General features: G+C 34.4%; 1 protein-coding gene across 1 annotated transcript in view; it reads left to right on the top strand.

Annotated features, from left to right (window-relative positions):
- The window catches only part of LOC142347436 (COP9 signalosome complex subunit 6-like), a 527653-nt gene extending 502311 nt beyond the window's left edge, over positions 1-25342 (top strand). Inside the window, exons 2-8 of the mRNA XM_075398933.1 lie at positions 4403-4574; positions 15790-15922; positions 16060-16148; positions 18247-18312; positions 18647-18902; positions 19092-19426; positions 25115-25342. Of these exons, the coding sequence (XP_075255048.1) occupies positions 4410-4574; positions 15790-15922; positions 16060-16148; positions 18247-18312; positions 18647-18902; positions 19092-19426; positions 25115-25213 (1143 nt within the window). The 5' untranslated portion in view covers positions 4403-4409 and the 3' untranslated portion in view covers positions 25214-25342. The remainder of the gene's footprint in view (positions 1-4402; positions 4575-15789; positions 15923-16059; positions 16149-18246; positions 18313-18646; positions 18903-19091; positions 19427-25114) is intronic.
- Positions 25343-26683: the final 1341 nt, after the last annotated feature.

Raw genomic sequence — 26683 nt, 5'->3', positions numbered from 1 at the left:
TGTTGCGAGCAGATGTACATTTTTGGTGAAGCTATAATTCTGCTCTCACCTAAGAAATCCAAATTATTAAGTTTTCTTTTTGCGGCCATCATTTCCAAATTTTTTTTCGATGAAATAAATCATCCTTGGAAAGGTCAAAATTTTACTGAACTTGCTGCAGAACAGCTGACTTTTGAATTTGATGTGCAAACAAAAGGCCAATATCACGAAAGCTAAGAAAATAATAAATAAATGTTACGCTCCATAATTGTCACATTCGCGGACACTAGTTAGCATAGAAACTGAAAGCCTATTTAATAGCATTAACAGTGTGCACACATTGACGCTTGTCAGCCTACATAGAATTCAAAGCTGAGTGAAATCCTTTTCTAAAAATCCTTTTCTAAATTGAACTCGGAAGCTTGAAACGAGGATCTTGTTCTTTGTGATTAATAGCCTCCGTCGGCCTCTCAACGGCTATTATTTAGGCTCTCCTTTTTGCAATTCAAAGAATTTGAATTGTATTGGGGCGCTGTCTCTTTTTTTAAGATCTGTTCACACATTTTCATGATTAATTGCTATTGAACGAAGTTAATAGCAATTATTGTAAACGTGTGTCTTTTTTATGCAAAATTTTCGCTTGACAATTTTGACTTTTCGGGTGACTTTTACGCCCTTGACTTTTTGCGTTTCGCGTGATCTAAAATTCTATCTCAATCACAATATCAAGCAGCTGCACTCAATTGGCGGCAATTTAATACTAAAATCAAATGAAAAATGCGCCTAAACTTGTGCAATTTTTTTTTACTTTAAAATCTGAATAGTGGCATATGTTAACCTCTAATGTGGTTATTTGAAGCCCACTATTGAATTTCTTAGTCCCATTTAGGCTCCCCCTCCCTCCCTCCCTCCCCCCCCCCCCTCTTCCGACGTTTAGTCGGTTATGTTTTTTTTTGTTCAAATTGGAGTCGTGATTTTGGTAAAGCCAAAACAGGAAGCGAGTGGTTCTGTGGCGTGAATTTTTTCACTCTAATTTTAAAGTTGAGTGAGAGAGCGGTGTTTGCACTCAACTTCGCTTTCTCGCTAGTGGTTTTGTTTGTTCGCATGCGGCATTTTGACATTGATTTTCATTTTCAGTTTGTTTTAATTTTTTTTGGAAATAGTTTTCCCAATTCACGCATAGTCTGCCCGAGGTCTAGTTTTCATTCAGTCACTGAAAATTATTTGAATTGCACGTCAGGACTTGTTCTGCTATGTTTTTTATTCGATTTACTTTTTGATCAAGTTTTTCGTTATACGTAAGTCACGATTTTCACGTTTGACTTTTGACTTACCTCATCCACTGTTTCAACTGAATGCATTTTAAATTCTTTTACGCATTCAATTGCGCAATGTGTTGATTACTGTCAAAGTCAAAAGATCCAAATCAAAGAGACGGGATAAACCGATGAAATCCGATCTTTTAATTCAGTGGGAATTAGGTTATCGAAGTTCATTAGTGTTTGCTAGTGGACATCGGTATTAAGCTCATTAGCTTTCAATTTAAAAGCTGAATTAAGTAAAATTTTAAAATCTAACCAAAACTGCACGCCAAATTAGAACAGTGTTTGACATTGAAAAAAAAATTACGTCAATTTATCTTTTTTTGTTTCAATCCCGATGTTTTACACAAACAGATTTGTTTTTTTTTATTGACACTCAAATTAGTTTTCGTTGATTGGGATTGATGTTTCGCTCAGCGCGTACGTTTTACAAATTCTAATTGAGTTCTTGTCTGCTACAAGTTCTTGTCTGCTAAACTTGAAGATGAAGACGCCTTGCAAAATGGATCAAATTGACCGATTATTCAGGAGCAGCAAAATTAGGAGCATTGGGAGACTTTGTTCATGACTCCGCATTGGGAGACTTTGTTCATGACTTGTTTATATATATATATATATATATATATATATATAATTATTTTGTTTATGTTCCTGCATTGTCCTAACAAAGTAAGTTAACTTGGGGTACGAAATCAATTAAACTTGATTTTATAATAACTGCCCTTCAAATTAAGTACTTGTATATGAATTTTACTGCACTAAATAAAATGAGATTACTATGTACAACATTTCCCATTTTTATGTTGAATATTGTAACCTCATTTTATCTAGTGGAGAGTGATGTGCTTCATTTACGATGTGCTTAATTTAAAAATGTACTTAATTTGAAGGGCATATATCATAAAAGCAAGTTTAATTTTTCTATGTGTCCCTCTCTAAGTAATTTATAAATTTCAGTTGTAACCGTTTTTGTAAATTAATAGGTACTCATCTACCTTTTTGGTGTTTTGGTTGGAGGCGTTTTTGAAATTTTGACTTTACAATATGTACTATAGAACGTCCGATACTTAAATTTAAGTTTCGAAATTATTTTACCATTCTAATTTCAAATGGACTCTGTATCGATGTTGTTGATCATACTACCTTCAATAGGGTTTAGATTTCAATAGGGTTTGAGTGACTGATATACCAAGCGTGTCAAATAGATAGCGACCAATGAGTGAAACCATCTCTGACCTTTATAAACTCGGCGTCCTCGATTCGCCAACCATTGCTTGTCACTGGAGTTTGCATCATACCAATTACAAGAATTGGCTCATTGGCAAAAATTTTAACGGCTTTTAATGGTGTAGTGCTTACAATAATTGCTACCATAATGTCTGAACTTTCATAATCGGATGCGAATTCAGTGTTGTAGTTCCTGTTGGGGATTGCGTTAAGTGAATCATCTGTTACATTTGCTTCGATTGAGTTTACATTTGAACGCTAAGTTTTGATGCATTTATCTTTGTGGTTGATTGACCAAGTGATATCGCAGTTTCGACAGAGTTGATTTGTAGATCGGGTTTGTAGTTGAAAAATTTTGACGTAGATTTGCGTTTCGAAATTGACGTTGTAATATAGCGTTTACTTGTGGGGTGGGTTGAATATTAGAAATTTGAAGTTGATTTTGCTGAACGAGTTCCATATTGATTGCCAAACGTAATGCTGCCTGGCAATGATCAACTGTTTTTTATAACATTTCTTTCTGAATTTCAGTATCCTGCATATTGGCTATTAAGAGTATATTCTTGGTTACCTTGTTCGCAGTTTTCGGATAGTTCTTTCAGTTTTCTATAAAAATGCTCGATCCGTTCTCCTTTTTTCTGTTTCGTTGTGAGTAGCATATATCGGCCGAATGTGATGTTTCTTGGTATAATAAAAGCCTCTTCCGTGATACGCCAAAGTTCTACTGTTGTTAGGAACTCCTTTGAGATGCGGATTTCGGCTACAATCAATTCTCCCATCGGCTGCATTGTTGAGGTATATTACGGAGACAGTCTTTTAGTATCCGGATTTCCAATTGACGTTGACAACGGTTTTCGAGATCCATTTTAACTGTGCATTCCGGGCTAGTCTCTCGCGTTCTGATTGTGCTGATGATCCTTAAATGGTGTCTGTATAAATCGGTTCAAGTGGGAATTGTACTTGCTCCGGTTGAGGGTCGAGTAGAGTCTAGAATTATGTTTTCCCTCGCTAGAAGAACTAACTTTAACTGAATCTGCCATTTCTCTCATTTTAGAGGAGGATCCGAGTTTGGTTTCTCCCAAAAAGGGCTCGATGCCTAAAGGGGTCCGTTTGTGAGAAGCTGACTGCGCCATGTCGTAAACAAACAGATTTGTGTACTTTATTTGAGACTCAAGTTAACTTTGGTTTACCAGGATCGATATTTCGCTCAGCGCGTACGCTTTAAAATTTTAGTAGATTGATTCGCTTGGCGAATTGCCTAGCTAAATCTTGTCTGCTAATTTTGAAGATGAAGCGACTAAAATTGAGCGACTATTCACGAGAATCAAAATTAAGAGAATGAATCTCCATGAGAAAGAGATACTTAAGTCATGAACAAAAAGGCTCCCAATGTGGGAATATAAATTTATATATATATATATATATATATATATATATATATGTATATGTATATGTATACACACACACACACACACATATATATATATATATATATATATATATATATATATAGATATATATATATATATATATATATATATATATATATAGATATATATGAACAATGTAAGTTAACTTGGGGTACGGTTTGAATTTAACTTGATTTTATAATATCTGCCCTTCAAATTAAGAACATCGTATATAAATTTTACTGCACTAGATAAAATGAGATTACTATGTACAACACCCGATGTGCATAAAGCGGGTCAACGGCTGTTATTTTCCGGCAATCTGCCGGCTATGTTAATCCTTTTTGCCGTTAACTCAATTTTTCTTTCCTTTGGCAAAAGAGCAATTTTCAGTGAAACTTCATTGTCAGGCTAAGATTAGCAGATTGACTGAATCTGAAATTATCTGATTTCCAACAAAATTTCAGATGTTATGGACTCAATAGTTTCCAATGCAGCTGCGTCTGGCTCTTCGTCTGCTGGGGAGTCAGTGAAGATTCATCCGCTTGTCATTTTGAACATATCAGACCACTTCACAAGAGTGAGGGCCCAGAACAGTATGCAGACATCCAGTGCCAAACAGCTGAACTCTATACAGGCACGTGTTTTTATGGCTCCCAAAAATGGTCTCGTTAAAAGTTAGCTGGTATATTTGTTTTCTAATCATACGGTTGCTCACTGCGACGCGTTGGGTCAAAAATGGATCTCTGTATTGATAGAGGCAAGGTGTCTTGGAGTATTTTACGGATCTTTTTGTGGTTTGCACTCGATTTAACTTTAAGACTACAGGGCGTTCGATCTATTCCCATTATTTTTATCACATATGTCTCAAATACCTATTACTTTGCTCTTTAAATTTACATTCGTATGTAAGTAGACGACAACTTTTAAATTTAACTATGCTGATATATTCAATTTAAAGCAGTAAATAAAAATGAATGTTTTGTTGCGTATTTCTCTCAATCTTCGGAGCTTTGATACCACAGCAAATTTATAGTACCACGACAAAAGAAGTTTTATCATATTTCCTTCGGGCAAAGTGCTCCTTTTCTGCTTGCTTGAACGAATGGAAAATCATCTATGGAGACAAGGCTGCACGAGATCAGAAACGCAGTTTTATCAATGCTAGCCATCTCAAACTAACCATTAAAAATTTAAAGCATCAGAAAACAACTAGAAGCATAAAAACTCATTTCAATAATTAAATTGAAACTTGTGGTATAAAAAAGGCGTACCAGTTGCGGTGACATCACACGTAGCGGCAGGAGCCGCCACTAATTCAGTGACACCAGCAAAACTAACACTGCTTTTTTATCGCAAGTTTTGGCGTATTTTTTGAAATCATTTTTATACCTGCAAAGCTGTAAGCTGAGCGGAGCTATATTATGGGTGCTCTTGGTTTTTACGACTCGATTGGGAGTATTGGCTTTCTATCGGCCTTTTTTTGTTTTTTTACAGGAAATAGTTTTGTTCATGGGGTATTTTGGACTAAACGCGAAAGTGAGAAAAGCCGCCATGGTGAACAGATTTCTGCTGCGCGAGAGAAATTTTCTGCTGATCATGCGCAGCATTCGGTGAATGACTTTTCGACTTTGAAAAATGTGTTTTGACGGAATGGAGCATATAGATAACCGTTTTTCGTCCAATTGGCCCATTTTTAATTGCTCTTGATTCATAAATTATAGAAATTATCGTAAACATGTTGGTCTTTTTTATGGAAATTTTTTGCTTGACCATTTTGCGCTTTTCTTCTAGGATATTCTTTGAATTCGCAAGTGACTTTTTCACGCTTTCGTTCTTCATTTTTAAGTGATCTCTATTGCTCTCACTCCGATACAAAGCTTGTTGCTAAAATAATATCGATTGCAGCACAGCAAGAAGAAGGGCCTGATAACCGAGTAGGCAGCGCTTCTGGGCAGGGAGCAGGGGGTCAATGGTTTGAATCCCGGCGTGGTAAACTTTTTTTGCATCCTTAGAGAAAAATTTCAAAAAAAGCTGCAGCCCCTGAATTAAATCGCTTCGTCTGTCGTTCAAGAGCAATTTTTCCGACATTATTTGGTGTCTGTTTTTGTTTTTAATTTGGTTTTTTTGTGCAGATAACTTTCATTCGATGCTCATTTGACATGAAATCCTCCTAAAATTAATACCAGTTTTTCGAGAGCCTGATAATGAGTTTCAAGTAAAATGGGCACAAATTTCAGAATTTTGGTCATTTTTTACTTTATTCCTTTTTGAATTTTTGAATCTTTAAGAGGACTTATTTTCAAAAATCAATGCACGTGGAAACTTCCTTTTGATATATCATGCATTGAGCGCCTCTTTCTAACGTGAGGTATCTTGGTTTCTATAAAATTATGATATATGATAATTCGATTTTGCCAGTGCTTCCCAATTTTGTTTATAAGTACTAGAACAAATCTTTCTTGCACCCTCAGGGATATTCATTTGGCCTTATTAATAGCAGAGTCATTTTTGGCATTGAGCTTTTTAAATTTAGTATTTTTTCAAATTATTTTTAAGTTTCACATCTTTGACCTCGGTTTTCGCTTTTTTTGTGCTAGAGGATGGCTATGAATTTTTTCTCAACATGAATGCTAAATAGTTAAATGTATTAGTTTTTCCGCTTTAATTTTCAATTTAGTTTTGTTAGCTCAGAATCAAAAAGTTTTTTAAGGTTTCTATAGTTTTAGACTGTGTCCATATTCTCCACATTCTTGCTCATATCGTTCTAGTATTCTCCTAAGACCTATAGTTTTTTATCTGTGGCTTTATCATTTGTTTTAAAATAAATTTTTGAGCCTGTTTCTTGGAATGTTAGTCCTTGCAATTTATTTCGTTCATATATTGAAGCACTAAGATTCTGCTGGAATTCCGTTTAAACGTTTTGGCTGATTATTGCTTTTTGCTAAAAACCTTGGGGCCTCAGTTTTAGTAATAAACTATTTTGTGCTTTTTATGATTCTATTTTTGTCATGTTCAAGATTTATTTAATTTTTGCAATAGATTGAACTCAGTTTGCCTAAGATATTGCCAACAGGAGAATTATATCTACTGTCTGTCTTAATTGCTATGACTTAAGCTGAAAGATTTTGAGTGCTAAACCCCGTTATAAAAATTAATCAGTTTAGGTTCTAAGAATAATATCTGCCTTAGGATTTCACAATTTGCCTTTGTGGCGCCAAGAGTTGATTGTGGAGTTCTAGTTCTTTTAGAGACTATTATCCTGTTTTATCCAGTATTTAACCCTGTAATTTTTTTCAGTCTCAGTATTTGGCCGTCCTCAGCGTCAATTGCTCAAAGTGTTTTAGTCAAAATTATGTCTTACGGTTTAAATCTGCGGTTTTTGTATTGTTACTGAGTGATACAGTGTTTTTATTTTTTAATTTTTTCAAGGATTTTAATGCTGAATTATTTCTCGTTACGACAGTGGTGTAAGTTTTACCAGATTATTTCGATCAAATCCGTTGAAAATCTACTGTTTAAGGAAAAGATTTTGTTTTCTGCTGGAAGTACGTTTTTTGGGGTTCTTACTCATCGAGTCGGTTCCTGAATTGTTGTTTTTTTTTGTTTTGTCTGACGCTCTTTTTTCGTTTTGGATTTGTTCACACTGCAAATTTTGTGACTTACTTATTCGTCTCACTAACGGTGTTTGCAAGCTTGACGTCTTTTCTCGTTCTCTCTAGCAAAGGTTTTTTAGATTATTTGCGTGATTAGATTTTGACCATACTTAACTCATGCCTAATTTAACCTTGCAAAATCTTCATCTGAAAACCTTTTCCCCGAAACATTCGTGTACCTATTTTTGAATGTTCAGTGTATCAATTTTATAATTATTTAAAATCGGGGTGAATTGATAGATGATTAAGTCAAATTTATTGGGTTGAGAATGCAGGAAATATGATAAAACATTTTCACAAAAAATCAATTAACTGTAAAGATTTCTCTAAATTTCGCTTTTTTTTGTGCTAGAGGATGGCTATGAATTTTTTCTCAACATGAATGCTAATTAGTTAAATGTATTAGTTTTTCCGCTTTAATTTTCAGTTTAGTTTTGTTAGCTCAGAATCAAAAAGTTTTTTAAGGTTTCTATAGTTTTAGACTGTGTCCATATTCTCCACATTCTTGCTCATATCGTTCTAGTATTCTCCTAAGACCTATAGTTTTTTATCTGTGGCTTTATCATTTGTTTTAAAATAAATTTTTGAGCCTGTTTCTTGGAATGTTAGTCCTTGCAATTTATTTCGTTCATATATTGAAGCACTAAGATTCTGCTGGAATTCCGTTTAAACGTTTTGGCTGATTATTGCTTTTTGCTAAAAACCTTGGGGCCTCAGTTTTAGTAATAAACTATTTTGTGCTTTTTATTATTCTATTTTTGTCATGTTCAAGATTTATTTAATTTTTGCAATAGATTGAACTCAGTTTGCCTAAGATATTGCCAACAGAATTATATCTACTGTCTGTCTTAATTGCTATGACCTAAGCTGAAAGATTTTGAGTGCTAAACTCCGTTTTAAAAATTAATCAGTTTAGTTTCTAAGAATAATATCTGCCTTAGGATTTCACAATTTGCCTTTGTGGCGCCAAGAGTTGATTGTGGAGTTCTAGTTCTTTTAGAGACTATTATCCTGTTTTATCCAGTATTTAACCCTGTAATTTTTTTCAGTCTCTGTATTTGGCCGTCCTCAGCGTCAAATGCTCAAAGTGTTTTAGTCAAAATTATGTCTTACGGTTTAAATCTGCGGTTTTTGTATTGTTACTGAGTGATACCGTGTTTTTATTTTTTAATTTTTTCAAGGATTTTAATGCTGAATTATTTCTCGTTACGACAGTGGTGTAAGTTTTACCAGATTATTTCGATCAAATCCGTTGAAAATCTACTGTTTAAGGAAAAGATTTTGTTTTCTGCTGGAAGTACGTTTTTTGGGGTTCTTACTCATCGAGTCGGTTCCTGAATTGTTGTTTTTTTTGTTTTGTCTGACGCTCTTTTTTCGTTTTGGATTTGTTCACACTGCAAATTTTGTGAATTACTTATTCGTCTCACTAACGGTGTTTGCAAGCTTGACGTCTTTTCTCGTTCTCTCTAGCAAAGGTTTTTTAGATTATTTGCGTGATTAGATTTTGACCATACTTAACTCATGCCTAATTTAACCTTGCAAAATCTTCATCTGAAAACCTTTTCCCCGAAACATTCGTGTACCTATTTTTGAATGTTCAGTGTATCAATTTTATAATTTTTTAAAATCGGGGTGAATTGATAGATGATTAAGTCAAATTTATTGGGTTGAGAATGCAGGAAATATGATAAAACATTTTCACAAAAAATCAATTAACTGTAAAGATTTCTCTAAATTTCGCTTTTTTTGTGCTAGAGGATGGCTATGAATTTTTTCTCAACATGAATGCTAATTAGTTAAATGTATTAGTTTTTCCGCTTTAATTTTCAGTTTAGTTTTGTTAGCTCAGAATCAAAAAGTTTTTTAAGGTTTCTATAGTTTTAGACTGTGTCCATATTCTCCACATTCTTGCTCATATCGTTCTAGTATTCTCCTAAGACCTATAGTTTTTTATCTGTGGCTTTATCATTTGTTTTAAAATAAATTTTTGAGCCTGTTTCTTGGAATGTTAGTCCTTGCAATTTATTTCGTTCATATATTGAAGCACTAAGATTCTGCTGGAATTCCGTTTAAACGTTTTGGCTGATTATTGCTTTTTGCTAAAAACCTTGGGGCCTCAGTTTTAGTAATAAACTATTTTGTGCTTTTTATTATTCTATTTTTGTCATGTTCAAGATTTATTTAATTTTTGCAATAGATTGAACTCAGTTTGCCTAAGATATTGCCAACAGAATTATATCTACTGTCTGTCTTAATTGCTATGACTTAAGCTGAAAGATTTTGAGTGCTAAACTCCGTTTTAAAAATTAATCAGTTTAGTTTCTAAGAATAATATCTGCCTTAGGATTTCACAATTTGCCTTTGTGGCGCCAAGAGTTGATTGTGGAGTTCTAGTTCTTTTAGAGACTATTATCCTGTTTTATCCAGTATTTAACCCTGTAATTTTTTTCAGTCTCAGTATTTGGCCGTCCTCAGCGTCAAATGCTCAAAGTGTTTTAGTCAAAATTATGTCTTACGGTTTAAATCTGCGGTTTTTGTATTGTTACTGAGTGATACCGTGTTTTTATTTTTTAATTTTTTCAAGGATTTTAATGCTGAATTATTTCTCGTTACGACAGTGGTGTAAGTTTAACCAGATTATTTTGATCAAATCCGTTTCAATCAAAATTTCAATCAAATCCGCTACTGTTTAAGGAAAAGATTTTGTTTTCTGCTGGAAGTACGTTTTTTGGGGTTCTTACTCTTCGAGTCGGTTCCTGAATTGTTGTTTTTTTTTGTTTTTTCTGACGCTCTTTTTTCGTTCTGGATTTGTTCACACTGCAAATTTTGTGAATGACTTATTCGTCTCACTAACGGTGTTTGCAAGCTTGACGTCTTTTCTCGTTCTCTCTAGCAAAGGTTTTTTAGATTATTTGCGTGATTAGATTTTGACCATACTTAACTCATGCCTAATTTAACCTTGCAAAATCTTCATCTGAAAACCTTTCCCCCGAAACATTCGTGTAGCTATTTTTGAATGTTCAGTGTATCAATTTTATAATGAATTAAAATCGGGGTGAATTGATAGGTGATTAAGTCAAATTTATTGGGTTGAGAATGCAGGAAATGTGATAAAACATTTTCACAAAAAATCAATTAACTGTAAAGATTTCTCTAAATTTCGCTTTTTTTGTGCTAGAGGATGGCTATGAATTTTTTCTCAACATGAATGCTAAATAGTTAAATATATTAGTTTTTCCGTTTTAATTTTCAATTTAGTTTTGTTAGCTCAGAATCAAAGTTTTTTAAGGTTTCTATAGTTTTAGACTGTGTCCATATTCTCCACATTCTTGCTTATATCGTTCTGGTATTCTCCTAAGACCTATAGTTTTTTATCTGTGGCTTTATCATTTGTTTTAAAATAAATTTTTGAGCCTGTTTCTTGGAATGTTAGTCCTTGCAATTTATTTCGTTCATATATTGAAGCACTAAGATTCTGCTGGAATTCCGTTTAAACGTTTTGGCTGATTATTGCTTTTTGCTAAAAACCTTGGGGCCTCAGTTTTAGTAATAAACTATTTGGTGCTTTTAATTCTATTTTTGTCATGTTCAAGATTTATTTAGTTTTTGCAATAGATTGAACTCAGTTTGCTTAAGATATTGCCAACAGAATTATATCTACTGTCTGTCTTAATTGCTATGACCTAAGCTGAAAGATTTTGAGTGCTAAACTCCGTTTTAAAAATTAATCAGTTTAGTTTCTAAGAATAATATCTGCCTTAGGATTTCACAATTTGCCTTTGTGGCGCCAAGAGTTGATTGTGGAGTTCTAGTTCTTTTAGAGACTATTATCCTGTTTTATCCAGTATTTAACCCTGTAATTTTTTTTCAGTCTCAGTATTTGGCCGTCCTCAGCGTCAAATGCTCAAAGTGTTTTAGTCAAAATTATGTCTTACGGTTTAAATCTGCGGTTTTTGTATTGTTACTAAGTGATACCGTGTTTTTATTTTTTAATTTTTCAAGGATTTTAATGCTGAATTATTTCTCGTTACGACAGTGGTGTAAGTTTTACCAGATTATTTCGATCAAATCCGTTTCAATCAAAATTTTAATCAAATCCGCTACTGTTTAAGGAAAAGATTTTGTTTTCTGCTGGAAGTACGTTTTTTGGGGTTCTTACTGTTCGAGTCGGTTCCTGAATTGTTTTTTTTTTGTTTGTCTGACGCTCTTTTTTCGTTTTGGATTTGTTCACACTGCAAATTTTGTGAATTACTTATTCGTCTCACTAACGGTGTTTGTAAGCTTGACGTCTTTTCTCGTTCACTCTAGCAAAGGTTTTTTAGATTATTTGCGTGATTAGATTTTGACCATACTTAACTCATGCCTAATTTAACCTTGCAAAATCTTCATCTGAAAACCTTTTCCACGAAACATTCGTGTACCTATTTTTGAATGTTCAGTGTATCAATTTTATAATGAATTAAAATCGGGTTGAATTGATAGATGATTAAGTCAAATTTATTGGGTTGAGAATGCAGGAAATATAATAAAACATTTTTGCAAAAAATCAATTAACTGTAAAGATTTCTCTAAAATTTGATTTCGTTTTCTAACTGAATTGCGCTTCAAAAGCTTCGATGTCGCCCTATGCCACGCACTAATGGCTAAAGATTGGGTCGAGAGAAAACAAATAATTATTCCGACCCCTCTTGAGGGGGGAGGAACTATATACCTAACTGGTTTTTTTTTGTTCAGAAAATTTTGACTGACCGATATATTTATCGAAGAGAGTTGTGAGTGGTATCTTCAAACGGAGTGCTAGCTTAGAATATTCAATTAAATTTTTTTTTTTGAATTTCGTTTTACAGAGCGAGTTATAGTGGTTTAAATTTTTGTGAATATTAGACGGCTTTGCGTTATTTTTATTCACGTTTTCCGGAATTTTTGCTTAAAATTTTGTCAATTTTTCGAAAATATGTAAAAATTGTCAACAATACTACTGTTAGTTTTATTTTTAAAGACAAAAAGGTTTCTTGACTGTTTTGATATGTTTTTTTTGACTGAAGATTTGGCAAAATATAAAATTCAGCCTTTTTCATCAAAACCTGCCCGGAAAAAGCTTCCTTAGTCCACTTGGATTAAATAAATAGATTCTTTAGTCCACTTGGCCAAAAATGCACACCCAAAAACAGCTAACACAATCTTTGTAAACTACATAGGGAGCTATTCCTACGTCCACTTCTTTTGAGAATAATCTGGAATTAAGATTTTGCCGTTTTTTGCTAACTGTACGATTATCAAAAACGCAGCATCTATTTTTGATCTTAACTAACAAATTATCTAGCTCTATAATATTCGAAACAATGGAGTGTTATTAATGGACGAACAGCAATAGCAAGGCTGGTTTTGGTCTACTCTTGGACTCTTACATTCCAAAAATAATTCGGATTGTAATTTTTTTTACAAAAAATTCGATCTTTTTAATGTTATTAAAGAAAAAACAATCCAAATCCCAGCTCAGTGTTGATACTTTTAATTGGCTTTATAAACAGTTCTAAATAATTTATCTAGTTACTTTACTCGAAAGATTTTCGTCGTTTTTACTTAAAAATGTTTGATTTTTAGATAAACAATGGCTTATTGAACTTTGCCACTATTTTTCTCCTAATTTGGTCAACTTGTTGCTTGTTGTCAGCAGCGAAAGAATGCTTCTTCTCCTTTTTTCTACTGAATTGAAATTTGAAATAATTGGATGTTAAGTTAAGGTTTTCTGGCTTTGATACTACTAGATTTCACTTTTTTTAGGCATTGGCCCATTTTGGAGTTTTTTCTCGTTTTGTGACATGATCGAGTTATTGAAAGTTCACATATTGCATTAATGGCTTCAAATATAAGGCACAATCGAACATATAAAAATCTTTACAGGCATTGGTTATGGTTTTAACGGCTTTCGCACCCCTTTCTCGAAGTTTAACTGATTTTTTTAAATTTGATTTTAACTGTCCTTTTTTATTAGTGTTTTTAGTCGTTTAACGTTTCCTGGATGATTTTAACACGTCTCAGTGGCTTTTTATGGAGGAAAAATTGAGCCTGTTTTCTGATTTGAGTAGGCAGCTGATCGCTTTCAAGAATTTAAAAACAATTGCTTTCAAAAATTAAAAAAAACTTTAACTTTTGTTCTTTTTTGTCTATTTGTCTAGTCTCGTTTATTACTGGTCTTATATGACATTATTGTAATCCAGAAACGTTGCAAGTGTACAAAATCTAATTTATATATCAATTTAAGAATTAACTGGCCTCGACACAGGTTTTTAGCAAAAAAAAGTATAGTAATTTTTGATTTTCGTCTAGTTTTGACTCTTTTTGTAGACGAAAGACATTCTGAACAATTGAATGTCTCAATCGCTTCCTTTGAACAAATCCACAAATCTATTAAATTGTTTAATTTTGTGGCTAATGGCTTTCATGACTTTGAAAACAACTGTTTTCGAAAATACAAAAATATTACTTAATTTTGCCCTTTTTTCTCTTTTTTTTTGTCTACTTATTACCTATTCTCATTGAAAAGAGCTCGAATACCACCACATTATTGGCGTTCAAGGAAGGCTCAATTGAACATATTTGGAGGGGCAAAATTTGCCTTTACGGCCTCGACAGCGTTTTTTCGCAAGTTTTAATAGAATTTTTTGTGTTTGTATTTGTTCTTTTTGTAACCGCATAAAAAATTGAATGAAGTCTTAATGCCCTCCATTCGAGGCGAATAAGATCATAAACTTGATGCATGTTTTCAATTGCTATCTAATGGTTTTTCTTTACTTTGAAACTATTTGTTTTTAAAAATATGTTCCAATTTTTTAACTTCGCTGTTTTTTTGCCCTTTTTTGTCTAATTGATACTGAGCCTTATTATGGAGTGGTCCCATATCTTTTCTAGTGAATTAGAAGTTGTTTTGTTTAATTTCAATTTTATATGACGCTATTTTGACTTGGCTAATAAGTTTTTGTTATTGTTGTTTGATTTTGTTGTTAGTTCTGACTTGCTTTCTTAATTTTGGCTGATCTCATAAATCTAATGCGGCATTGTTTACTCCACTGAATTATCTGCGTTGGAGGGCATCTTTTTGTTCATACACATTTTTTTGAAAAATATTTGAATTTTTTGGGGTTTTCAATCTGTTCCTCATTTGGTAGACATTTATGCCAAAAATGCGGATGAGCGGGGTCGGAACTTTGTGCCAAATCACATTACCGAGCCTCCTTTTTACCTTTTTTAGATTTCAAGTTTCAATATAGTTCGGACTTATCAATAAAGTTGTCAGATTCAACTCTTACACTCCGCGCCGTTCGAATTTTCCGCTCTTTTCTTAATGTGGTACCCGTCCTGATTTCAAAAAATGAAGTTTTCAATGTTTTTAAGTTCAAACATTATGTATGATCGATTCATTAATGAACTGAAATTGAGTTTGCTTGTTTTTTTTTGCAGTGAGAACCACGTTTCAGCAAGCACGTTTCTCGTTTTGATCATTTTCCATTCATAAACCCTCCATTTTTCCTTCATTATGTTCAGTTTTAGCTGATGTATATTTTGACAGTTTTTCAGTCGGTATTGTATGAGAAGCAATCTCAATCTATACCGTGTGAGAGAATTGATGCGTGAAAAACATTTAATATACACATAATCATCAGAACCTGTTGAAAATAGTGGGCTCGCAGAAAGACGCATAAAAATTGAGCTGAGATTTTCATAAGAATGATTTAGATAATTTCAATCGGACAATTTCAACATCCAGGGGCTGCTTCTGTGATTGACTACTGATCGGTACTCAACTACTGGATAATTTGTTTTTTGAAAAATTAGAAGAAAAAGTGGAATTGGAACACCAAAACCTATTTACGATTCATCGCAATTTTATATTGAGTCAAAATTTAGCCAGACTAATTTTTCACTTTTTAACTCATTTTGAAATGGTAAATTTAGCATGCTCAAAAAACAACAGACATGAAAAAGCATTTCTAAAAACAACAGATATGAAAAAAAGCATTCAACTTTTATCGATACCTTTGAAGGATTGCTCTGAACCAACAAGGGCGGTTTTAGATTTTGAAACCTTTGTGGCTCTAGAGTTTGAACAATTGTCAGCTATTATATCAGCTTTTATGCACTTTTTAGTGCTTCCCTTATTATTTTAATAGATATAATAGCTACGGTTGGTTTTAGGTTTATGGTGCTTTGTATGGCAAGCAAGAGGGAAGAAAACTAGAGATGTGCACATCTTTTGAACTGGCACTACTGGAGGGCACAGGAGCTAACAAAATCGACATGACATACTTTCAGTCAAAGGCTGAAAGATGTTAGTAGCTTACTGCACTTATTTTTTCATTTCGCTGTTTTAATTACTAAACATTGAAGTTATTGTAATGAAGTTCAACCTGTGCAAACGAAAATTTTCAGCTATATAATTAGAAGTAGTTTATGACCTATTTGCAGTCAAAGAAGTGTTCGGAGATCTGGAGTTCCTGGGATGGTATACTACTGGAGGTGTCCCTGATGACAGTGATTCAAAGATACATAGACAGGTATTTGTTCCGCTTTATTTTCATTCAGGTGGCTGTGTTTATTTTGTTGAGTTTGTTTTTCTCTTATCAAGAGTCCAGTTTTTATAGTCCAGTTTGGCATCTGACTTTCTCAGATGGAAAGGTTCTTTTAAGTAGTTTTGCAGTAATTGAGTATACATTCGAGTCCATTTAGTACATATGTTATCTGCTTGCTTTGCTTTATTGTTCCAACATTTTCAAAGAAAGTGCAAGAAACTATACTACATTTTCGACGCATGCTAGAAAAACTAGAGCGGTGCCATCTATTATTTTGTCTATTAATTTTATTATTAAGTGCTTATTATTTTTTGCATTTTTATTTTCAGCTTTCCAAAATTTTGCTTTGTTTTTTAGGCTTCGTACTAAGCTTGTACTAATTTGGCAGATGGATTATTATCAGTTTAATTTTAGCAACACAATAATTCTTTTAACTGCATTAATAACTAAAACTTAAAGGATATTTCAAAAAATTGAACTTCTAATCTGTTTCCTATCTGTTTATTATAGCTGTGAGCTGAGAGGAGCTATATTGCGTTCCTCGTGGTTTTTACAGTTCAAAGAACTCTAATTGTATTGGGGCTCTCTTTTATAAAGATCTGTTCACACTTTCATGATTTCTGAAGTCAAATTGGAGTAGTGATTTTGGTCACGCCGAAACAGGAACTGGAGCGAAAAAGCGAGTGGTTTCGGTATGAAATTTTATCACTCGAATTTTAGAGTAGAATTAGAAAATAGTATTTGAACAAAAATTAGTTTTTTCGCTAGTGGCTTTTTGTTCACATGCGGCATGCTCGATTTTTTATCCAATTTTTTCTAAATGGTTTTCCATTTAAGTTTTCCTGACGCTTTATCTGGTTTTACATTTGTTCACTCAGCAAATTCTCTTAATGACTTCATCCTCTCACTAACGGCTTTTGCGCGGGTGACGTCATGTCTCTCTCTCTCTCTCTCTCTCTCTCTCTCTCTCTCTCTCTCTCTCTCTCTCTCTCTCTCTCTCTCTCTCTCTCTCTAACAAAAGTTTTTTGCGTGATTACATTTTGATCATACGTGACTTACCTCACTCAATAGAAATGACTTTTGCACTTAAAAATTTAAGGTTAATTTGAATTAAGTTAAGGTCAAAGGAAATCATTTGTGTAATAAAGGTCCCTGATAAAAAGGTTTTTGTTGAATGACTTTTAATCAGCTTTATTAATTTATGGCTGAAATGTTTTTTAAGATAACTTTTTTAGAGGCGTCGATTTTTTTTTCAATTTAGATCTGTATCTGTTTCTATCTCTTATACGGCACTCAAGTCTATTCCGACAACCTGGAGACTGTGTTATCTTTTATATGACAAGCTATCTTTCTGCTAGTCTTTATATTTTGTGCAACCTTTTTTGTAGGCTGTAGCAGGAAAAAATTTAGTACAAAGAAATTATAATTGAAAGAAAAATTAAAAGTAATACTAGTGAAAATTTTATTTTAAAATCGTTTTTCTCTTTCTCTCTCTTTGGGACTGAAGGGCTCAGACCGGTATTAACTTTCGAGATTTTTGACACAATTATTTCTCCATGACGTTAGTTACAGTTCATAGAACACTTATGCATTTAGAACTTTTCTCTGAAATACTGTTGGAGCTATATCGTAATGACAAGAAGTAAAACGAAGTTTTTTCAATTTTTAAAAGTCATTTTGTGGCCTTTTCTCGATATAGGGTCTGAATATATTTTTCAGAAAGAGTCAATGGGCGAATTCGCGCAAACTCATTGGTTAAGATAATAACTTGTTACCTCATATTTGTTTTTTTTTTTGTAAAAACCGAAAATACAAAGGTTTTTTATTCCAAGGTTTATGTATTTTACCTTATTCGAGGAGTATTAATTGGTCTCGTTGGAATTTCGCACAAAAATCTTCCTCTATCATTTTTTATCTGATTGTTGAAAAGAAAAAAAACACATTTTGACCGCACTCATCGAATAAATCCTGTAATACCCCTCATTTGATCTGGAAATTTTTATAGGTAGGCTTTGTTCTGTTACGAACAGATTGAATTTTGCCACGCTATGCAACGTCACGGGCGCGATTGTTATTGTTTCAGTTTATGGATATCAATGAAAACCCAGTTCTACTAAAGCTGTCTCCTCTGCAATCGTCAGCTTCTGAGGTATTGATTCATTTCTCTCAATTAATTCTGATTACATGTGAAGTATATAAGACCATTAAATGTTGCTCACAAATCTTCATTACGTAATGACATGAAACTAGCGCCTATTGTTGGTTTAAATGTACACTTCAAATTCTAAAGATTCTAAATAAAAACTACACGTCGTGACAAAGAATCATGGAACATGTAATTGGTCTCCATAATCATTTATATGAGTAAAAAATCAGAGGCAGAAGAAGCGAATCAATTTTGTCTCTAATATTGATTCAATGTTAGTTGATTTGCGCATTTGTACGTGAAATCGTCTGTTGGTGAATCTTGTGTTGATTTGAAGCTTCCTCTGACTTTGTGGGAAGGATGTGTGTCCTCAGATGGAGAGCAGGTATCTTTTCTGAAATTGAGCTATGCTCTTGCAACTGACGAGGCGGAGAGGATTGGGGTGGATCACGTGGCTAGAGTGTCCACCGTCCATCACACCAGGAAGACAACTCTTGCTGCTGTCAACCCCAATGTAGTTGGATCTAGTGGAGCGGCTGCTGCTGACGCTTTGCAGAATAGCAATATCACTGTTATTGAGCCTACTTCAACAAGTAAGGTTCATTTTTGAAGCTAATAGCAATTTAGAGTAGCTTGTAAAAAATTTGGAAAAAAAACATGTTTTGTTTTTGTGTACGCTGCCATGCAACTCATTTAATTATTGTAACAACGGAATTTTGTTGCTTCCTTCCTGTTGCCGAAATAAATAAATGCTAACCAAAAGTTCATGGTGGTATTTTTAGTCTGCGATCAGTACATGAGCCACCATAGTGCAGTTAAGATGCTTCATAGTCGAGTGAGGCTGATACTGGACTACATATGCTCAGTACAAAAAGGAGAGCTAGGTCCAGTGAACCAAGAGATCTTGAGAGAGATCAATTCCCTCTGCCACACGTTGCCTCTCGTGGCAGTGTCATCCTCCTCTTGTGATGCAACAGTTGCTAGTGGAACACAGGGAGCTGCATCGCCTACAACTAATGCAGAAGAGTTCAAAGCTGAGTTCCTGCAGCAGTACAATGAAGTAGCTCTCTTGTCCTTTTTGGGCACTCTCATGAAAGGCTGCAATACTATTAATCAGGTAACAGGAACTCGCGCGTTCTTTGGGAATTTTGACAGTATAATATCACACGTGCGTCGATAGTTTTTGACTATTCTCGAACGAATTTTAAGCCCCATAGTGAAGTTATCCGTTATCCCCCTCCGCTAAAGCAGCATACAAGCAACATCTGCTGCTGCTGCAAGTTGCAATAAAATCAAGCCCGCGCCTGTCATTCGAGCGCATCTTTCACCAATCGATCGGATGATAGTTTTCTGGCCACTATGACGGTGGGAGCACGCGACCAGACCTTCTTATTAAGTGTGCATACTAACTGTCCATATGTTAAACATACCCGATAGATTGTCGGAAAATAGCCGCAAATGATTTTCATGATCCCAAAATGGATTGATTGCTTTTTAATAGCCTCAAAACGATAGCTGATTATGGTCTTGTATTATTCGTCTTCTCTTGGTTTTTTACGACTCGAAGAATAGTATTGGTTTTCTTAAGGTTTTTTATACCGGAAGTACTGTTCGTTCAGACGTCGTTTTGACCTAAAAGCGAAAGAGTAAAGATGCCGTGTAAACTAATTTTTTCTTGCGGGAGAGAAGTTTTGTAATCAAGCACTTCGATCAGTGAATGACTTTTCCACTTTGAAAAGCGTTTTATGGCCGAATTGGGTATATAGATAACCATGTTTAGCCGTTCTGTCGTCCAATTGGCCCAGTTGTTTTGCTTATAATTTAGTTTTTTTTGTAGAAATAATTTTTAATAGAAGCTGTATTAATATGAAGCTCTGAAAATGGTACCACAGTGTTTTAATTGCTCTTGAGCGAAGTTCATGTAATTATCGTACACGTGTGTGTCTTTTTATGCAAATTTTTTGCTTGACAATTTTGCGCTATTCTTCTAGAACATTCTGTGACTTCTCAAGTGACTTTTTCACGCTTTCGTTCTTCATTTTTGAGTGGTCTCTATTGGTCTCACTCCGCAGTAACGCTTGTTGCTAATATAAATTGGTTGCAGCACAACAAGAGTTTTTCTGATGGCGCAGTTGTAAGTGCTTGGGGGCACGGTTCTGGAGGTCAATGGTTCGAATCCCGGACGGGAAAGGTTTTTGCACCCATAAAGAAAAATTGATCCAGGCTACAACCCCTGAATTAACAGCTACAGCCTCGCCTGTCGTTCAAGAGCAATTTTTCCGACATTTGTGGGTTTATGTTTGAGATTCTAATAATGCGTTTTAAATTCTAATTGAGAACATCTCCAAATTGTTTATTTCATTTACTAAATTAATTTCTTCATTTTTTTGTTATAGCAGATTTTTCTCGCAAAAATCAATGCATAGGGGGATTTATTTTATGCATTGAATGACTCTCTGTAACGTGAACGAGAATCGTACACATATTTGCCCTATTTTGCAGTTTTTCGTCCAATTTTTCTTGTTTGTTTGTTTTTTAGTATAGTTACTAGAAAGTCTTTTTGTGCACTGTCTGGGATTCCAATTTTCTTCTATTAATAATTGAATGATTTTGTGGCGTTCATCATTTGAAATTCTCGAGATTTTTTCATAAATGGAATTTTTAAAAAATGTTTTGACAATTTTATTGTAAAATATATTCTTTCCACTCTTTGAACTATGTTAATATTTTAATCTATACAGGAAGACAGCTATATGAATTTATTTTGAATAGGGAAATGTAATTGTTATTCTACTTATTTTGTTTTTTACTTTGAATTTTATGGCTAATTTCTGGCTTTGAATTTTGGCTAATAATTAATCATCACCAATTTTATTGGGGTCTTAGTTTTGATTTCGAACAATTTAGAGTTTGAATTATATTCTGTTTCTTTTGTCTTTTTATTGATTAATTTGAAGGTTTTTCAACTATTTTATTGATTTCTTGTCTTTGTGTGTTTGTCCCATTGTATCGTTTTGTTGAATTTATTGTTAATTGAATTAAAGCCTCATTCCTGTAGGTGCTGTTTACTAAAAAGTTTTCTCTCTAATCAATTTAACAAAATTTTGAATTTTTACATTTTTTTCCTTATTTATCCCTGTTTTCTCTGCATGGATGCGTTCTGCATGGAGGTATTAGCTTTTTGAAAAGACAGTTCTTTTGGAGGATGCGACTGCGAGTCTTTTCCAGAATTCTTCCGGCTATTTTTATTTCGTCGTCAAGGTTTTTGTTACGACCATATGACGTCACTCTCATTTCAAATCTTTTGTTCATTCGTTCATGCAGTTTCGACTGAATTGCGTGCATGATGTCATTTTTCTCTCTTAGTGAAAATAGTTTTTTTTTCGTTCACGTGACTAAGTTTTGGGTCACACGCGACTTACCTAACTCTCACAAATGACTTCTTTAATCGGAAATTGACTTTTCTTTACATTATTTCAAACTTTAAACTTTAATCAACGAGATAAGTTTAAGTGAGTGCGTGTCACTCTAATTGATGGGTATTTGAAGGCAGCTAATAGAAAGAGCAAAAGGTTAAAAAGGTTCTAAATCAAAATTTAACTTCACAGCATTTAATAAAAAGAAACTTTTTTAGTTTGTTTCTTTTGCTATCTTTTTGTTTGAGACTCCAGATCTACGAAGCTATTGAGGCTATTTTCTGGCAATCTGCCAGCTATGTTAAGATTGTTAAATATTGAGTTAACTTGTTTGCTTTGTTTTGAACGTTGTTTTGAAGTTTGCTTTGAAACGCGACTTATGCATGTGTATCGTTGTAAGGCTTTCTAGGGAAAGGGTTTATCAATAGCCGGAAAGCGATAGCTGAGGCTATTAATGGCCTTATCTTGTTTTTTTTACAGTTCAAAAAGTTTGAATTGTATTGGGAGCCGTCTTTCTTTTAAGATCTGTTCTCACATTTTAATGATTTTTGAAGTCAAAACAAGAAGTTGAGCGAAAAAGCGAGTGGTTTTGCGGCGTGAAATTTTTTCGCTCTAATTTTAAAGTACAATGAGAAGCGTGTTTGAAGAAAAATTCCCTCTCTCGCTAGTTTTTTTTTGTGCACATGCGGCATTTTGACCTTGATTGTTACTGTTTTTCGATTTTTTTGGATCTAATTTTTTTCTAAATGGTTTTGCTAATCAAATCATTGTCCATTTTAGGTCTAGTTGTTTTTGTTTACTCAATGAAAGTTCTTTGTATTGTATGCCAGGACTTGCCCTTCTATGTTTTTGTTTATTTCGTCAACAGGAAATTTGTTACGACGATGACGCTGCAATCACTTCAAATCTGCTTTTTTTTTATTCGTTCATGCAATTTCAACTGAATTGTTTGCGTAACGTCGTTTTTCACTCTTAGGTCAGAACGTTTTTGTTCATTCGAGTGATAATTTTTTTGGTCACATGGAACTTATCTCACTCTCTAAAATGACTTCCTCACTCTGAAATTGACTTTTCTTTACTTCAATTCAAAGAGATAAATTCAATCGAGTGCGTGTCCTTCTAATTGAAGGGTAATTGAGTGCAGCTACTATAACTGGCAACAAGTTAAACAAATTCCTATTCAGAATATAACATCTCAGCATATCAAAATTTTCGTTTTTGGCGTTTGCTGTCTTTTTAAAACTGCAGCTTTACGAAGCTATTGCGGCATTTTCTGACAATCTGCAAGCTATGTTTGAAATTTTTTTAATTGTACAATTGTTTCATGCTGATTTTTATAAAGTTTGGAAAAACCGAGGTCCGATGACGCTTATGGTGTCTGGCTTGCTTTTTTCTGTGAACTAAAAGCGTTCCAAATAGTGTTTTACTTCTTCGACTATTTGAATTTTGCGGGATCTATATTTGTCTCTCATTCGCAGTTTTAACCAATTGAACTCAGTTGGCGCCATTTCAACAAAAATCAAGTGAGAATTGCTAAAAAAAAATCGGTTTTAAAATCTCATTTGGTCGCGGTGACACATGATAGTGGTCTATAATAACCTCTTATAACTTCCTTTTAATCACCTTAGTGAAGTTTTTGCTACCACTCCAATCTGTCCCACGCTTTAAGCCGACTACAAAAAATCGAGTCTCTGCCGGTCGTTCGAGAGCAAATAGTCGGTTAATGCAATTGATCCTGTTAATTGTATGCATGCTAATATAGTTTGAGCTTATATGTTGGGATAGATTTGTTTAATTGGTCTCGAACAAAATTTGTAGCTATTAACTCAGCTGTATTCCTCAACTGCGAACTCAAGTTTGACCGAGGAGAAAAGGTTAGAATTATTGAAGGCTTATGTTTTAGAATGTTTTCACGTGTTGTTATACCAAGCAAGTTACGAGCTGTCTTTTTTCCTTCCATAGAGTGACTTTGTTATGGAACTGAATTTTTACATATTGTTTTTATAGCTGCAAAGCTGTAAGTTGAGCGGAGCTATATTGCGGTGCTCTTGGTTTTGTTCACAATTTGAATTTAAATTTTAATTGTATTGGGGCGCTGTCTTTTTTAAGATCTGTCCACACATTTTCATGATTTTTGAAGTCAAATTGGAGTAGTGATTTTGGTCACGCCGAAACAGGAAATGGAGCGAAAAAGCGAGTGGTTTTGCAATGTGAAATTTCTTCGCTCTAATTTTAAAGTAGAGTGCGAATACGGTGTTTGAACAAAAATTCGCTTTCTCGGTAGTGGTTTTTTTGTTCACATGCGGCAATTTCACTTTGATTTTTTACTGTTTTTTCGATTTTTCGGATTGGATTTTTTTCTAATTGGTTTTCCCAATCCATTCATAGTTCATTCTAGACCTAGTTTTTTGTTTGAACCAAATTTTCATTTCTCGCTAATGGTTTTTTGTTCACATGTGGCATTTTTACATTGATTTTCTGTTTTTTTATCTGATTTTAAATGGTTTTTCCAATTCACTTATAGTCCGTTATAGGTATAGTTTTTTGTTTAGTCATTGAAAATTCTTTGAATTGTACGTCAGGACTTGTCCTGCTATGTTTTTTTGTTTCGTCGTCTGACGCTCTTTTTCGTTTTACATTTGTTCACACAGCAAAGCTGAAAAAGTCAAATCTTCTGAATGACTTCTTCCTCTCACTAACAGCGTTTGCGCGCGTGACGTCATTTCTCACCCTTTTTAGTATAATTTTTTTGAGTGATTAGATTTTGATCACAAGTGACTTACCTCACTCAATAAAAGGACTTTTGCACTTTAAAATTTAAGTTTAATTTGAATTTGTTTAAGGTCAAAGGAACTCATATGTGCCGTAAAGGTCCCTAATAAGAGGCTTCTGCGGGATGAATTTTAACAAGCTTTATTTATTTATCGCCGAATGTTTTTTACCTAGCTTTTTGAGCGGCGTCGATTTTTCAATTTCGATCTGTCTCTGTTTCTATCTCTATTTACGGCACGCTGGTCTATTCTTTCGCAGCTATTCCGGCAATCTGCCGGCTATGTTTTAGTTTCTGATTGTATCACACTTTTTCTACAGTCAAGGACTGCCATTCGTTGCTGTATGGTTAAGAAATTTCCAAACCGTATTTAGCGATCATTGTTGGAACTTTCTATTCAGCGTATAAACTCGCGTCTCTTTTAATCGATGGTGTTCTTACTGTTGCCAGAAATGCTTGTACTCTGTAGCAGCTTTGTAGCGATAAAATATGTGGCATGTAAAGTTTCTAAGTTTTAGGTTTTTTAAAAGAAAATTGCCGTTATGTTTATGATATGTCCATTTCGTGCAAGGAACGGTGAAATGGTGATATATACTTTGCAATGGTGATGTTATTTCAGTATGCCCAGAAGTTCTCTAAGGTGCATGATCAGCCCCTGGGTACTCAACCATCTCATCCTTCTATGCGAGCTACCAGACAGCGCGCCGCCTTCATGTGACCCATAACTCCTCAACTAATGAACAAAACCTGCTAAATCTAGCCGTAGAATACAATTTATTGTTGCTGTAGTGCACTGTGTGCAGTTATTGATTCTGAATGCTTCATGTTAAATTTGATTTTATTGGAATGCCGTTTTTGCCCAACGCGAGAAATTATCTGGTTGGAGAATAAATAATGATTGCCGTCCAAGATAACATTAAGAAATCCAGACCCTGTTTACCCAGTGGAGGGCCTGGACAAACATATGCTGGTAGTGTGGAGATTAGTGTCGGAGAGAACACTCTCTCGCTAGTACCTCATAAATCACTTCAAGTGCTGTAGGTGCTATTGTAACAACGTGGGACTTCTCCAAGTGGGGATTTAGGGTCTACTTTGTAAATTCTCTACTACACTGATAAAGCGCTAACCCGAGAAACATGAAAGTGTATTATTATTAGCTTAGTCTGAAGTCAAATAACCGACATTTCTAACTTGCGGTGCGCGTATAAAAATTGAGCTGCTACAATCGCAACTTCTTGATACAAAATTCCCTACTTGAATTAAGTTTAGGATTACCGCTTGTGCCTTGCGTCAAATTCAGATGACATTCTATAATTTGATTACATGTTTGAATTGTCTCTGAATTACTGATTTGGTGAAAAGTTAATCCCGACTTAAATGTGCAGAAAACTGGACGAATCAAGTGATGATCTCTTGAAGACCAGATCAACAACCCTCTGGTTCGAATTGCTTGCAGATTTCTTTTACATTGAGAGTTAAAATTGGACTTACCTGAAGTACTACCGTGTATAAATCTCGTGGATAAACAACTTACTTCCATCAGAAATCGATTTGATCACAAGTCAAAATGTCTTTGGCAATGGAAACATTATCGCTTGCGGAGAGGTCGCGCAAGAATAACGACTTCTACGAGCATACTATCTCAGACACCTTAGACAGTCATCGGACGGAAGGGAGTTACTCAGATCTTCGCAACTTCGAGGACTTGATTGTTGAGCCGAAAACTTCTAAAACCTTTTCGAGACGTCGAATTTCGAACAGATTTACGTTGCTACTCCTCTGCGTGATGTTTCTACTGGCGCTGATTTGTGTGATTGCATTTGCATTCATGCTTGAGGTGTATCGACTGGATAAGGAGCTGAACAAACTGAAATTGGGACTCAACCAGTGCGCCGAACACAAGAGAACACTTGACCAAAGGCTGGACAAGCTCGCGTTGATATTGAATCCTAATCTTGGTCAAAGCACGAGCACTGAAACATCAGTTGAAAAACGGGATACAACTAATAACGACGTTGCTGACGAACCAATTCTCCCGAACGAAACCCCTAATAACAATTGGGACTTTTCGGGCGTAAATTTAACAAGTTCTGATGAAATTCAGCATATTTTGCCGAGTGCCAAGCCTATTAAGGAGAGGACAAAAGCGGCTAACATATACTATGCTGAACCATTGCCTCCGTCATGG

The sequence above is a fragment of the Convolutriloba macropyga genome, chromosome 1, assembly GCF_964194025.1.
Source record: "Convolutriloba macropyga chromosome 1, txConMacr16.3, whole genome shotgun sequence".
Lineage (NCBI taxonomy): Eukaryota > Metazoa > Xenacoelomorpha > Acoela > Convolutidae > Convolutriloba > Convolutriloba macropyga.
The sequence above is the reverse complement of the archived record's forward strand: the minus strand, read 5'-3'. Positions and strand labels throughout refer to the sequence as shown.